General features: G+C 39.0%; 1 protein-coding gene across 2 annotated transcripts; it reads right to left on the bottom strand.

Annotated features, from left to right (window-relative positions):
• Positions 1–2,503: 2,503 nt before the first annotated feature.
• Positions 2,504–13,653, bottom strand: creb3l3a (cAMP responsive element binding protein 3-like 3a). Of its 2 annotated transcripts, none has more exons than XM_077584495.1 (10): positions 13,511–13,653; positions 11,379–11,498; positions 11,028–11,271; positions 10,734–10,867; positions 9,082–9,192; positions 8,902–9,008; positions 6,510–6,578; positions 6,253–6,337; positions 5,521–5,614; positions 2,504–3,170 (listed from the first exon to the last, which is right to left on the bottom strand). In XM_077584495.1, the coding sequence occupies exons 1-10, from the start codon at positions 13,529–13,531 to the stop codon at positions 2,866–2,868; spliced, it is 1,290 nt and encodes a 429-aa protein (XP_077440621.1). In that variant the 5' UTR covers positions 13,532–13,653; the 3' UTR covers positions 2,504–2,865. The 2 variants fall into 2 exon arrangements, with proteins under 2 accessions (XP_077440621.1, XP_077440619.1); XM_077584493.1 differs by having other exon boundaries at positions 11,379–11,501; positions 13,511–13,648.
• Between the last annotated feature and the right edge of the window lie 2,867 nt (positions 13,654–16,520).

Below are 16,520 nucleotides of genomic sequence, written 5' to 3'. Positions count from 1 at the left end.
AATATTTTGCCGGATCGATTCTATTCCTCCGCATTCATTTTCCCAACCAAATGGAAAATGTGAGCTTAAACACCCTATGACTGAAACATTATTGAGGCAATAAGGGACCCAATACAAACATTGTGGTGTGAAAATTGCCATCTAATGGAAAGGATTGCGCTGAAATGGATGAAATCTATATCATATGCATGGTTTGGAGAAGACTGGAGTTATCAGGAATACTGCAGGCTACTGCTGTGGATTTTTAGGGCCACACAATGATAAAAAAAATAAATAAATAAAAAAAATAAAAAAAAAATTAAAAAAAAATAAAAACTATTTAAATAAATAAAAAAAAATAAAAAAAAAAAAATAAAAAATAATAATAATAATAATAATAATAATAAAAATAATAATAATAATAATCTCAACAGGAATAAATATGTAATTTACAATAGGGATTCCATGAGATTAGAATTTGTAAATTTTAAACTATAAGATTTTGCTACAAATTGAAAAAGGTGCTGATCCGAGAAATGCACATTTTTGCTTCATTCCAACTGCATTGGGGTCCAGTGGGTTAGTGACCCATGAGATGTAGCTGCCAACTACAGCGCTGGAGTGGAATAGAATCACCTGGCAGCTGGCACACAAATCTGTTGGGCAATTTATATAAAGAAAAAATCTTGCCAGCATGAAAAACTAACAGATGCCTTCGCTAGGTAAGAAAATCTCAGCCTGTGATGATTGCGCTGAATGGTGAACCATGTTGCTAAGTGGAGCCCAGTAGGGATTTTGTGTGTTTGCCGATATTGTCATTAGCAAAAGGTCAACACAATTTGTTCTTTGTATTCCCAAGGAATCTTTGCATGAGATGTACTAAGGATGTATGAATCCATTTCTGGTGTTATGTATTGTATTTGCGCTTCAAGTGTGAATGATGTTTACTCTTAAAGACCGTCTTCTTTTCCTTTTGGTTTGTTAGGGGTCGCCACAGCGTGTCATCCTTTTTCATCAAAGTCTATCTCCTGCATCCTCCTCTATTGCCCTCATGTCTTCCCTCACTGAACCCATCAACCTTCTCTCAGGTCTTCCTCTCACTTACCCTTCTACCCTTGTTTCAGACCACCCCACAGCTTGCATGTGACCTTCTATTTCCTGCTTAGCTAGAACTTTCTTCTCACAATTTGACAACGTTTTGTCTCATTTCAATGCAACCCTAAACCTCCTTTCGCCTTTAGGACCTGAAATAAGATTTTTTCCGATCCAGCGAGCAGCCAGAAACCTTTTATCCCAAAGCTGCTTGGTCATGCTGCATACGCAAGCCTTTTCTATTGAGTAAATATGTCAACATGTCAATAAGTGGGCATGAAGTCTTGCGATAAGGGGTTGTCTATTCAACCTTTGGCCTAGTTTTCGGCTTTTCTGTTGTCCCTTGTGACATATTTGCCCTTTGAGAGATGTCTTGTCTATAAATCGGATCAGCGTGTTCCAGGTAGAACCTCAGAGTGCTGAGGCTTAAAGGGGGAAATAATGCTGCCTGGTGCAATGTCTAAACTCCGTACCATTTTGTGATTTTATCTCAGCCTTTTTTTTTTCAATCCATGAATCATCGATAAAAACATATTGATGTGTGTATTTTGCTCTGCAGATTTTTAGGTGATCATATTTTATGAGTTTTACAATACAGTGGTGCCTTGAGATAAAAGTTTAATTCATTCTATATCGCAAATCATCTTTTCTCATTAAAATGAATGGGAATTTCATTAATCCGTTCCAGCCCTCCCACGGAAGAAAAATGTTGTAATGTGCATTTTAGTAGGGAGGGAAAAATATGGGGAAAGTCTCACTTCATGATATTGCATCTTTAATTGTTAACATAAATGCTAGTTAGTGTTAGCATTAAGCTAGTAAGTCCTTTCCTCAGGCAGTTTGGCCGTTTTAAATACAGGTGTAATTCTTCTGTTCTATTTTTCGTTTGACAGTAAAGTTCGACTGAGAGTGCCATTAAACGGTTTAAAACTTATTTGTTACCGAATTGTTCACGACTTGCTAAAGTCTGTGCTCGCAAGTCAGAGCAGAAAATCAGAAAGTTATGCGATTAATTACAACAAAATATTGTAATCGCCTGACGCGATAAAAAAAAGAAAAGATTATAAAAAATTAGCAGCATAGGGCGATTTTTTTTTTTTATTGTAATGAATTGTATGACTTCACGAGTTAACTTGCGATTAATCACAAATTTTATATCTGTTCTAAATGTACAATAAAAAAATTCTAGGTTTTCATACTCTTGTTAACAAAAATGTAAAAAAAAAAGTTAAACTAATAGAAATAGTTAAAATGAATATTTGACGTCTATAAACGTCAATGGCAGTAAATGAGTTAACATCTTCCGCATTGTCCTCAAAGTTTATCATACAGTAAACTTCAACTGGGAGTGACAAATAAACAGCTTGAAGCAAGCACACCTGGCTTCTTGTTTGGAGAACTGCTAGTGAGAGAAAGGAAAGGTGCTAAGAAATACTTTAAAAAGTGTTTTAATATATTGAAAGCATATAGGAGGCGTAAAACTATACAAAAATGGTTTGATATGATTTGAATATTGTTGATTTTCATGTGTGGGTCTGGAGAACATCCGCCACGATAAAGATAATTAAGAAATTTCCCTGTGAGTTCCCACTGCCGGTATCGCTTATGACTTGAAATGATGCAAGTTGACAGGCAATTTCAGTTTAACAATCGCAAATGCACACCCGGATACAAAAGAACATCGCAAATGAGGAAACGACCAAACAAGACTGCAGATACAGAATCTTCACGACACGATTAAACAAAAACAAACAAAAAATGCTCGATGACAATTCAAAGCAATCAAAGATACTTTTACATGTCATCAGCGTTCGGCGGCAAGCCGGCGGAGCGTTTCGGATCCAAAGTCACCGTGGCTATGTGGCCGCTAACCGGATCCACGTGGAAATGGCCCAGGCTCTCCTCCAGGCTCCGGTTCGGAGACATGGCATCCAGTTCTCGATTCAACTTCATGTTCCCCATCAGGGTGGTGATTTCCAAACCCGGATCTCTTGGGAAATGCCGGCGCGCTGACTTGGATTCGTCTTGGGCGGGCAACGGTGGATCGATAACGTGCAGCACACGGGAGGCCTGCACGTTCTGCAGGGACCGTGACTGGACTGTGAAAAAGTAGAGATGAAAAAAACACAGGTGGTAAAGCGGATTATTCCAGTTTCTGGGCTGGCGTCATGTTAAGCAAACTAAATGCATATATTTCTAATTAGACATTAATGAAACGAGCGCACAGTGGAGCATAAATTGCCGTCAAGGTGAAACACTTGCATCCGCCGAGTTCCCCCTTAGTTATAAATGGAAAAAAGAAAATCCTGGACATGCATAAAATTTCATTCAATTAGATTTATTTTTGCCCTCAGGCTTCCCCATCTCCACGCCATATTGCACATAAAAATTCTAGCAACATGAATAATGTTCCGAATCCTCATCACGGGTAAGGGGGAGGTAGAGCAATCCCAGCTGACATCGGGCAAGGGATGGGCTACAAGTGGATTAGCCGCCAGTCAACCACAGGACACGTACTATAGAAACACAACCATTCCTACTCACATTCAGGCCTACTGACAATTTAGAACAGGAATGTCAAACTCGTCTTTGTCACGGCCACTATGTAGTTGCTAGACTAAGTGCAATTTCTGCTGAAAGCTGAATGCTAATAGCTGAATGCTAATAGCTGAATGCTAAACTGAATGCTCATGAAGTAAATTGAAAGATAAATTATGTGAAAATTACAAAGTATTAATTGTAGTAAATTATTATTATTATTATTTTTTTTTTCTACAGGAGAGCTCAGTATTGTTCATTCGATTTGACATCATCATTGCTCTCCTTTTTTTTTTTTTAAAAATCCAACAAATCAATTAAATTTTTTTTAATAATTATTATTATTTTTTTTAAATACATATACATATATATATACACATATACACACATATATATATATATATATATATATATATATATATATATATATATATGCCCTTTTTTTTTGTATGTGGGTGAGTGTGTGTATGTGCGTGTGTGTGTGTGTGTGTGTGTGTGTGTGCGTGCGTGCGTGCGTGCGTGCGAGCGTGTGTGTATTCATCAGTTCACCTAAAGCCCATTAAAAAAAAATCCCATACTAATAATATAATATAATAATAAATTGCCAGATGCAGAAACATCAATGTAAGTTATCACGATGTAGTGGCTCTCGCTAACAGACAGAATTAAGTAACCGGAATTAGGTTAAAAAATTCTATAATATAATTAAAATTAAAACAAAATTCTATATATATAATTGTAGTAAATTAAATTAATAATTAATAATACAAAAAAAAAATTATAAAAAGAACACCTGAGCCCGGGAGGTGTGAAGTAAATACCTTCCATTCATTTAGATGAAAAAGTGGAACTAATGATAGCCAATGGAAAAAATAAATTAATAAATCACTCAATAGCACCACCTAGGCATGCAGTACCCTCCAAGTGGAACTATGACAGTCAGTTGATATACATGTATATCCCCTAGCATAAGTGCCACGGATATATATTTGCAATAGGGCGGCGCGGTGGCTGACTGGTTAGCACGTCCGCCTCCCAGTACAGAGGACGTGAGATCGAGTCTGGGCTTCGCCCTTCCTGGGTGGAGTTTGCATATTCTTCCCGTGCTTGCGTGGGTTTTCTCCAGGTACTCTGGTTTTCTCCCACGCACCAAATTGTCCATAGGTGTGATTGTGAGTGTGGATTGTTGTTCTTCTCTGTGTGCCCTGCGATTGGCTGGCAACCAGTTCAGGGTGTACCCCGCCTACTGCCCGAAGCCAGCTGGGATAGGCTCCAGCAGCCCCCCCACGACACTTGTGAGGATAAGCAGTTAAGATAGATGGATATTTGCAATGTACAGTTGGAGGTGGGATTTGAACCTCTGACCTCCTGGTTACTGGACAAGGCAATTTACCAAATGCACCATTGAGCAGTATCAGCTTGTGCACATTTTTAAAATAGTAAAATACTACTGGACCCCAGTATCCACAAATATATGCATTATTATTAATTTTATTCCTGCTAAATTTTGACGTGGACGTGTCTGCTGCGTTGCGACTGGAATTCCCCCAGTACAGGCTTACCAAGGGCCGGTCATTAATCGCCCGTTAAAAAAAAAAATGGTGGCGTTAAATGAACTTTAACTCAAAATGAACGCACTAATTTTGATAATAATATTTTTTGAGAAAATATTATCAGTAACTAATAATAAAGTACGGATTTTAACAGAACATTGTAAACGATTTTGAAAATTGACAGGAAACCGTCAGACGGCTTAAAATCTTTCCCCAGGGGGGGGCCACATGTCACCTTTAACGGTCAACTCTGGAAGGTGGTGGCGGCAGTGGGTTGGGGGCTGTCACTCACAGGGGGCTTGGCTCGGTTGTCAGGTGGGTGCACGCTGGGAGCTATTTACCACTCAAGGTTACTCACTTCTTACTGGGCTGAAGTCTCCTTGGCTGACTTTGGTTTCAGCGTAGGGCTTGAGGCTCGGGAAGAGGATTAGGGAGACGGACAGCAAGAGCACCTAAGGGGGGATAAAGAAGTCAAAAGCAGTGGAGAAAGGGGGCGGAGAGGTAAAAAACAACAACACTGCTTGCATGTTTTACTTAAAATGCATGAATTTGTTAATTAGACAAATAAATTCCTCCCTCACAAAGAAGCCTCATTTTTCCTGTGGTATTGTGGAAATTTCCGTGAATTTTATTTAAAAATGCCTTCACTTGAATCCTTTGTTTATGTAGTTATTTAATGATGGGATTATCAATTACTCTAATAATTGATTACCCTAATAAGCAACAGCAAACACCGTGGCAACATGTGCTTCCCCAGTTGACACGATAATGTATTCAGTGACTGGGCTCTGACACACATCCATATTCATTAAAGCCCAAATTTCAAATATTTTTCCCCTCATCATTGCCCTGGGCGGCGCACGCCACGCTGTGCTACGGCGCTGATCAAAAAACTGAACATGGCTTCCATTCAAATAAGGAGCTTTTATACTTGAGGGTTGTGCCTTTATGTCTTTTGAGATGTCTTGTCATGATTGGCCTTTATTTGGCTCATTCACATTTTGGCTTGCTGTCGGGATGATTTTTCTTCTTCTTATTATTATTATTATTATTTTTCTAAAATGCTGCATCTTGGCACATGAGTTCATACCAGCACACATGTCCCAGTCTGGGCCGGCTTGTTAGAAGTATTCATGACCAGAGCTTGGAGCCGGCGCAACTGTTCCATTAGTGAGCTGTGGAGACAAATTCATGAAAAAATAATTATAAAGAAGACAAGACCTTAAAAAAAATGTTGGAGGGCAAAGGAAGATGTAGCCGCAGTTGGGAAGTGTATGACTCTGGGATTACAGCGCGAGTGCTCACACACAGATGGCAAAAGAAGAATCCCATTTTAAAATCTCTCACATGTTACATTTCTCCAGCTGAGACACTTTCCTCTGCAGCTCCTGGTTATGTGCGCTGCATGCAGCCATTCTGAAAACATACAGAGAAAGATTACAAGCTTAAGCTGGGCGCACCCTTGCGCTCAAAATTGGAAGGCGTGCCAAAGTACACAAACAACACATTTACTGGTTTAATTAGAATTGGCACATCATCATATTGATTTTATGAGACCAAGACAACGGCAAACAATTAATCAACAGTACCTCAACATTGTGAGGCTTACGAGGAAGATATTGCAGGGCATCACCCACGTCACCAATGACAGAGGCAAGCTTCTGTGGGAACTGACGCCATGCTGTGTGGGTAACTTGGTTGTTTATCTTTACATGAAGTCAAGATTTAGGTTAAGGTCAAAATTCCAGATTCTGAAACATTCGGGATACCCCGTTTGCATGCGTGAGTCGACAGAGTTGCTCCTGAATACATGGTCATCATGCTCAATTGGAAAACCCGATCAAAACCACGACGCACAAATAGACGTTAGAATATATTTATGTCAATCACCGCGCTAAATAAAATAGTCGGTTTCCTCTTTGCTCCAAAAGTGTGTTTCATGTTTATTTACCTCTGCTTGAGTATTTCCGGTGGACTTATAGACACATATAAATGTGCGTATCAATACACACTGAGCCAGGAAATAAGTGGAATAGAGCATGCACAGAAGGAAAACCAATGCCCCATTCGATTGAGGTATTCCGAATGCGTTTGTCATGTTTATTTTCAGTCTTGTTTACTCCGTCATGTTTAGCTTCTGTTTTCCTTGTGTTTTCCCCTTGTCTTGTCATTTCCTGTTTTATTGTGAAAAGTCTGACTCCTCTTGTTTCTGGTCACTTGCCCTTCCTCGTGTGGTGTGTGTCAACCCTGACTCCTGATTGTTTCCACCTGTGTCCCCATTACCCTCATGTGTCATCCAATGCCCTCAGCCAGGTGTGTCTTGTCATGTCATTAGTGTTGGTGTATTTAGTCGGTTGTCTCCCTCCTGTCTGTGTCGGTTCATTTTTGCTGTTGCAACTGTCGTAAGTCTTTTGCCACGTCACGATGACCTCTTCGCCTGATCAGGATCCATGTCATGTTGTTAGTCTCGCCTTAGTTGTTTTGTCATGTTTAGCTTCATGTTTTGTTAGTTCAGTTTATTTTGTATTTTGAAGTTAGGTTTTTTTTTGATTAGATATTAAAACGTCTTTTTGGACTGCACCTCTGCCTCCTTGCCCTGCCTTCCCGCATCTGGGTCCTAAAGCCCCCACCTTACTGACAGCGTTAACATGAACAAGAATTCCAGTTTGAAAAAGTGAAACACAATTGTTATAATTGGGTTTAAGCGTGTGTTTACATGGTCTTTCAAAAAACTAATTTTGCCAATATTCGTGTTGTGGAAGGAGTTTTGATTGCATGTAAATATACTCGCTGTTACTTTAGTAAATCCCCTGGTCCTGATGGGTTACCTCCGAAAATACACCGACAAATACGATGGTGTCTTCACTAAAATCTTCAACCCGTTCCTGCCACAAGCCGTCGTCCCTCCATGCCTGAAGTAGTCCATTTGAATCCTCTTCGACAAAAAGCCAGCTGTGGTCATCTTCAATGACTCACACATGATGAGGTGCTTCGAGAGACTAATCTAACGGCACATCACACTTTTCAAACCTTACTTTTTGCCTTCAGGACAAACCGCGCCACCAAGGGTTAAGCCGCAGACGCATAGATTTCAATTACTATTCTTTCTGAGATCCTGGTGGAGAACCTGGGCATCTCAGAGATGAGGAAGTGGAGTGTATGTATGTAGTTCACAATTGTGCATTAAACATCACAAAAACAAAGGAATTCATCCTGGACTCCAGGAAGAATGCCGTTGAACCACTCCCACTCATAACAGGAAATGTGTCACAAGATTTTGCTCGTTCAGATTCTTGGAGGTGCACATCTCCGATCTTGGAAAGTATACTGTACTTTATTTAGTTTTTTTAAGCCATTATAATTGTATGCAGAGTTTGAACATTTAATTCAGTCTTTTGCGTACCACTAGAAATAGTCCTTGTACCACACAACTTTGAGAATCACTAAACTAGGCAATTATTTAAATAAAAAGGAAAGTGGGGAGGCGGCCGACAATAATTTGTGTTGAGTTTGCTATTTTCTGCAAGGCCTAGGCTCAATCTGTTGTGAATTGTGCGGGTTTACTCAAGGTAACTGCCTCAGGAGACCAACAGAGATTAAAATATAAAAAAGAAAAAGAAAATACAGGAGATTGGCAAATAGTGAGGAGCGGTGAAAAGCACAACAGAATTTTAGTAATTCTGCTGCTCAAATGCTCACAGCAACGTATGGAAATGTGATGTGTAATTGGAAATGTTACCTGCTCTCCAGTCCATCAATATACTCTTTCTTCTTTTTGCGGCTCTCCTGGGCCGACTGCTTATTGCGAATCTTTCTGCGTATTTTTTTCAGGATCCTTTCTTCATACTGATAGGAAAAGAGAGACATTCCAAGGGGAGGGGTTACAAGCGGTATGAATTATTTAGCTGTAATAACAAACCTTGGTGAGTGGCAGTTGGTTGGGCAGAGTCACGCCCTCCTTGGCGAGGAGCTTCTTCTCGTCTTCATTGAGAATCAGTTCTTGAATGGACTGTTGGAAAGGCTGTGGAGGCTGGAGGTGAGACGGGAATGCAAATGTGTGAGGCCGCTTGATTACACATCCTTGCTGCCGTCGCCCTATTACACCTTCCCTTCAGTTTCCCTGCAGCCTCACAAGGAGCACTTGCCGCCATTGCTTTCATTTCGCTGCTAACCCTCTAAAAAATTAGAGTGTGACGAGCCAAGCGGCATTCTGCCACTCGCCTTAATCAACAGGGCTGGAAAGCTTGAATCAATACTTGAAATTTCATGACTATTCTCGTGTCTGAATAATTTAAGATAAAATGGACTGAAATAAGTCCAATATTAAAAACACTGGCCTGCATCTACTGATTAATACTTTTGTTTGACAGTGACTTAAATTTACTGGGGAAGGGGGGGGGGGGGGTTCATATGTGAATGATGAGACCGGCTGACGGTTCACTTTTAATCAGTCCATGAGCAGAGGCTAAAAATAGTGTAGTGTAGTTGGCGCTGCAAAACTGTCCATGTGTTGTTGAAGAAAAGTCGTGCTGCAGTCGATGTAATGGTGCAAGCTGGAAAATTACTATGTTGATCCGACATGGAAGAATAATGCAAAACAGCCACTGAGTAAGACTTGGGGATTTAAAAAGTAATAAACGTTAGATCAAAGGAAAATACAAAACTTTCATGGTTGGCTGTCAGAGGCAAAAACAACTTTGCCTCTCTCACTCCGAGTATTGAATACTTATTGCGCTACCAAAACATGGAGCGGTTTGTTAAGTCGTTCTTAAAACATTCAAAACAAGAATGCCACTATTTTTTGTTTCTTTCCAAGCGATGTTGCGCACCTTATCCGCAGCCAATAAATTGTAATAATTTGTGATCCAGACAATAATTGCAAAAACAGTGACTATAGAAGCTGCTTAATAGCAGTCTCCTGTCTTTGCAGTCACATAGTTTTAACATCCTGAGTGGGTGTGTCCATGAGAAGTCATTTCTGTTAAGTTAGAATGCTATTGGTGCTATGTTAGCTTAGCGAGTGCTACGTGTCTATTTATGTCCATAAATAGGCATCCCATTTCGTTATTTTGTCCACCTTTAACTTGACATATCTAAAATGTCTAAATTGTCTAAAAAAAGTGGACATGCTATGAGTAAAGTTCCAACAATAGATTATTCATGTCCAATAACTGCGTGAACGGTGACTAAGGAACTGCCAAAGGCAACAAACAACAAGTATTGATTATTGTCTTTTACTCAGTCCTCCATAGCTGCAATTACATCATGGTAAAGCAGCTGGAGAGCGATAAGTTACAATATTGAGAGTAACGCAGTTATTTATATTAGTTATCTTGGCCTGGAGTGTATCCATGAGAAGTGGTGTTAGCATGCTATGCTAAATCCGGTGCTATGTTATCTTAGCCTTAGCGAGTGCTACGATTTAAGTCTAAAGGGCTTACATTTTGTTATTATTTTTCCACCTTTAAGTGATGTTTGGTAGCACTCATGTATCTTGTAATCTAACTTTTAAAAGCAATTAATCAGTTAAGTAACTAAGCTACTTTTTAAAAGTGTATTTGTCTCACTTACCGGCTCAGTTGTGCCGCTCAGCAGCAGAGCCTTAACAGTCAGAGTCGAGCCGGAACACGGTGGCGCTCTGTTTACGTCTGAAGAATATTGTGGATATCTCGTCCTGTCCGGGGGGAGCTCGCCCTCCCACATGTCTTCACAAACACACACGAGAAAAATAACAAACAAACAATGATACAATAGTGAAAATGTAAAGAGCTTCAGTGGTATGTACTATACTTAATATACCCCTAACACCATCACTAAGGGCTGTAGACAATTCCATCACAATCAATGACATAATAAGCAGCTCACTGGGTTTGATGGACACTTGGGCCTCCAAGTCCGCTTTGGCCTGTGACCTCAGACCCAAACAATGAAGATCTCCGGGGGGGCTCTCAGGTCGCTGGGGGCTATCCATCTGGTCCGAGGGCGGGTCCTCGCTGATCCCGCTGTCGCTCGGCGAGGGGGACCAGAGCGGCGAGCCCGACACGGATTCGCCTCCACTCAGGAGGGCGTTGAGGAAGTCGGCGTCCGCCTGCTCAGCCAGCTGGAGCATCTGCTGGGGTGAAAGGTGTTATTGTTTTTCTTGTCTTTTACACTGCTGAGATGATGATGCATTTAAAAGATAAGTGCTACTTGTAGATGATTGGCAGGCTTACGCACATTTGGTTCCTGCACAGGCCAGTGGTGCTGCTGGCTGCCATGTTGTCCCGCTTCCTCGTGCCGGAGGATTCCATCATTTTGGTCAAACAGCCAATCGAGTAGCTCCATGTCATCATATGCCTGCTGTCATCATGATATTTATTAGGTTGTCTCTTTCATGCTTTTTAAGGGGGCGGCCATCTTGCCACTTTCTGTCGACTGAAGATGACATCACAGTTGCTCAGGGATCAGGCAACGACCAATCACAGCTCACCTGTTTTCTGAAACTGAGCTGTGATTGGTCGTTACCTGAGACCCGACCAACTGTGATGTCATTTTCACGCGGCAGCAAGTGGCAAAATGGCCGCCTTCTGATATTGATAAATACTGACACAATATTAACCAGAATACCGTATTTAGACTAGTGGGGCTGCAAAGAACATATTGTCAATAAAAGTTTGCAGTTTGCTGCTCGTGATTAACATGAAAAAACACACCTTTGTTATTATTTTTGTCCATTTCAAGTCATCATGAGCTGCACATTCTAAGTCCAATGCAAGGGCAGAAAGGTATTATTAAAATCAAATTGTCATTTTTGTGACTGCAGTAGTGTAGTCAATCAGTGTAGGGAATCAATGAGTCACTCGTGTATGATAGTGATGATACCAGCTGTATCATGATATTGCATAATTTAGGACAAGGGGTGTATTTACAGTATGTAATAGCTTTGATTAACACTGTCAGAAGGGCAATCCTTGAACATTTTTTTTTATTGTGGTTGTTTGTTGGACTTTCACAGTAACTCATTGTGCTGTTTTGCCAACGATACCAACAGTATCATGATATCACAAGATCCTATACCTCAAATTCTATTACAAAGAAAATGCTCATTTTAAATAGACACTATAATAGGTATTCATCAAATAATACTATTATTGTTTTGTTTTTTTAAGTCAGAATCACAAACTACCTTATAATATGTCATCCTGCTATTTGATAATAATACTAGAATAGTATGAAGGTATCACAAGAACACGAACTGTATCAAAAATTACTTTGTCTACCTGGGATGCGATGAAATCCTATCCTAGAACTACATCCAATATTTGAAAATTGAAGCTCAGTTTTGGTTGCCGGTATCAGAGATTTAGTCATTGGAAAAAATGCAAAGTGTGGGTGATAGTTTGATTCTGACAGTAACTCACGATGCATTGTCAAGTCATATTTGTATAGCACTTCATCAGAAAACAGTCTTAGGACAGCTGACACATTTTAGCCATAGTCACGTGCTATTTTGACAATGCGGTCAACAGTGTCGCAGTATCACTGAATTAAAAAAACTGTAGCAAAAATTTTAATTATGATGTGTCTTTTCTGACTCAACCTTAATATGTTTATTATTGTCTTTGTCATTGGAATTGCTGAGTAACCCGTGTTATGTTGTGATATCCTGCCACTGATAGCAGCAATATCAAGATATCACAAGATCCAATGCAAGAGCTGAATCTGAAATTCTTCCTTAACAGAGGTGATGATTTACAGTTTTGATTGACTCTCAGATAAACAACAATTTATTACGGATGTCAGGTGGGTGGGATTGCGATAACTTATTGTCCTGTTTTGCCAATGATAGTATTGCACAATATCACAAGATCCAATACTAGATTGATCAATTATCAGCTAGGCCATTCACAGTGCAACAACAACAATAGTCAAGTCATCTTTATTTATATCATATTAAGAGTTTCAATGCAAGAGTTGTAACATATCAATTCAAATACAGGTATTCATTACGCACCATATTTTGCCCATGGTTAGAATCACAGATTAACATTATTACTACGATATTTTTATACAAATAGTATCACACAATCAGAAGATCCAAAAAAGAGAGCGACATAAAAAAAAATCTGTCTTTTACGGTGTTAAAAATCATGGGAAATTCTCCATACTTTTGACCCTTGACAATATGTATATTTTTTGATATATGGTTAGCTGGAGAGAAAACAATATATGTCATAATAACGGTACTGTATAATGTCCCACCTACTAGTAAATATATTTACGCTAAAGACTTTGCTCTTTCTTACAACTTAACTGTCAGTCAGAAATCGAACCCACCAGCAAATATTGTATTCTATTACAGCATTTACCTGATCAGGGTAGTGCTCCATAGTTTCCCTGCTCAGGTGGTAAACCGAGGAGGCCCCCCCCAAGACGAAAAATCCCGGTCACAATAGCCTGATTTTTTGAGAAGCTCTGTCGATGAAGACTTTCTATTGAATCACTCAGCTGCTCTTGTTGGGTCCAAAGTTGAAACTCCAACACAGCACACCCAAGCCCAGTCAGCCAGACTGCTTGGCCCTCATTGGCCCAGACCAGATAGGATCTGATTGGTAGCCTAAGCACACAGCCGCACTGCTATACATCAGGAGTGTATCTCCACTTGAGGATATATCACACATTGTAGATACCAAAGTCTGTTGCTTCTCTTATTTCGGTAGCTTGTTGACATACAGCCTTTTTTTTTTTTACCTTTGCCATACATTTGACAGACAATAGAAATGCAATAAAAATGGCTCCAGTGAACCGCAGTACTTTGAACAGTAAAAGTTATCGAATCACCAGTGATTTAGAAAGCAATTTGAGAGAATACTGGATTCTGATTAGAATTGTGCTTTAGCAAAGCTTGAGGGAATAGCACAAAGTGTCTTTTGATGGAGCTAATCAGTGTTGATGAGGCTTATAAGATAGCTGCTGCACAAAGTAGTAAATCAACATAATCAGTGTGCTGGGATTTTAGAAGATAGAAAAATTGCTTTGCTTCTCTGCAGATTTTGATTTGACTTTGGAGGAACAAGTGATGCAGAAAAAAAGGACAATCACAAATCAAGGTTTTTTTTTTTACTTGAGATACAAGCAAATTCGAAATATGCGTGTGCTTCAGACCCCGACAACTAGATGGCAGCGGCAACACAACACACACACACATAAAAACAAAATATTTTTTATAAAACACAGTGGTGGCTGGGGGGCAAAAAGTTTTAGCCACACACATGCACAAAGTGGCAAACTATTTTTTTGCAATCTCTCCAAAAAGACAAACAGATGAATCAACAGCCTGACAAAACAGTGGAGCGGGAAAAACATAACCTCCTTGGCAGAGGTAGAATTTAGAGGGAGCAAATGCGTGTTTCCATATTTAACTTCAGAATGTTGCCAGAACACGTAGGAGGCGGCAGCAAGTGTCACCAGATGATATGAACATGGAGGTCATAGAATTGGGCCTGCAAGTAAGTGAACATGGGAATAAGGAAGATGTTCCCGCACAAAGCGAGAAGTCACAGTGTCATGCCTGGGCTAGTTGAGCCATACAAAAAAGAACATTGCGTAATTGCTTGATTATCTTTCGGAAGCTAGTTCCAAAGGGCTCTGCAATAACTGCACAACATCGAAATGAAAGCACTGCTTTTAAATGAAAAGCTTAATTCAAGCAAAAAACGGTTTGCAGCACAAAATGTATAAAAAAAAAAGAGATTTAGTATAAACGGTATGCTGTATTTATTTATTTATTTGTTTAATTGAAGGTCGGTGCGTGTTCCAAACTGGCTTGATTTGTAAACATTAGAGAAAGTAACACAACTCTTCAACTCAGTGAGCATCTAATGCAGTGATCAAAGTGTGGTATACCACACTGTATGAATATATTCATACAAGTAAGACTATCTAAAAGAATCACTGCTGAAGTAAAGTTCAGTGGTATTTAAATTTTATTGTTGTTTTAAAATCTAATCTTTCTAAATTGTTTGTTTTGCAGCATTTGTTTAGGTTAGATTTTTTTATTTAATTTAAACTTTTATGTGAAATTTATTTTAATTGACTCATATTTAAGTACAGTTTTGTTTTTAATTATCCTATTTTATCTATCTATCTATCTATCTATCTATCTATCTATCTATCTATCTATCTATCTATCTATCTATCTATCTATCTATCTATCTATCTGGCAAGCTAGCAAGCTAGCAAGCTAGCAAGCTACTGTAGCCTATCTAGCTAGCTATCATCAAGCTATTAGCTAGCTAGTTATTCCTCCACCTAAAAGACAACAAATAGACAAACATGGTATCCATTTATTGTGTCTGCCAGGCATCAAGCAGATTTATTTCTATTTTTTTTTTTAAACTTTATTGCGTTTTATTATCCAGTGTGGTGTCAAACTCATATTAGCTTAGGGGCCGCATGGAGGAAAATATATTATCAAATGGACCGGATTTGGTTAAATAATAGTATCTAAGTTAAAACAATTGCCGTCAATTACACGCAGATTTTCGCTATTTGTGGGCCAGCCCTAAATTACGGAGCTTAACTGTAATCATATTGTTCCAAAAAATAACACAAATGCAAATGAAACACTTTGCCTGTATGAGTTCTGGACGTATTAAATCTACCTATTTTGCATATATATTGTTCCCAGAATGCATTGTGTGGCACAGTTAATGAAGTTGTAAGGACACGTTAATCCTTGTCATATGTATTTGTGTTACCAGTAATTAAATTTGTGTCTAATTTAACCCGTTTATGTCAGTCTATGATTTATTTTTTATTTTTTTAAACAAACAGTAACTTTAGGTTGTGTGTGAAATAATGAAATCCAAGTTGCCTTGCTCATCTGAGGACTGCTTGTGAAATTCTTACTTTACAAAATCGTCTCACGGGCAAGATTAAACCCCTTTGCGGGCTTGATCTAATTGATTCTAATGATAAACGATATAACATCATCAAACAAGCAAAGTAGCTTCCATTATAAACACCTACTCTATTAGATCAGTGATTCCAAACCACTGAGCTGCGGCACATTTTCATCAGGCGTTAATTCTACTACTAAACTTAATCTGTTTGAAAATCCAATTTTATTTTCTGCGAATATTGTATCTTTGTTCATCAATCTATTCTAGTGATGTATAGTGACAGCCAGTGCAATTGAATTCACATCGATGGCAGACGGTACAATTATCATCCGTGTTGCCTTGTTGCCATTCATACAACAGAACAATATGATCATCTAAATGACACATACTGAGTAAGTACATCATTTTTTCAATACTGTGCAGAATTTTTATCTTTGTCTTTTTCCACAACTCGTAAATATAAAATATGCTGAAC

Source organism: Vanacampus margaritifer, chromosome 13 (assembly GCF_051991255.1).
Source record: "Vanacampus margaritifer isolate UIUO_Vmar chromosome 13, RoL_Vmar_1.0, whole genome shotgun sequence".
Lineage (NCBI taxonomy): Eukaryota > Metazoa > Chordata > Actinopteri > Syngnathiformes > Syngnathidae > Vanacampus > Vanacampus margaritifer.
This window is presented reverse-complemented; position numbering and strand designations above follow the sequence as displayed.

Excerpts from the sequence above, each read along its gene's own strand:
- creb3l3a (XM_077584493.1), bottom strand. The coding sequence starts at position 13,531 with ATGGAGCACTACCCTGATCAG. Across the intron at positions 11,502-13,510 it reads TGGAGCACTACCCTGATCAG|CAGGCATATGATGACATGGA; the intron begins GTAAATGCTGTA and ends TCATGATGACAG. Across the intron at positions 9,009-9,081 it reads ACCAACTGCCACTCACCAAG|TATGAAGAAAGGATCCTGAA; the intron begins GTTTGTTATTAC and ends TTTTCCTATCAG.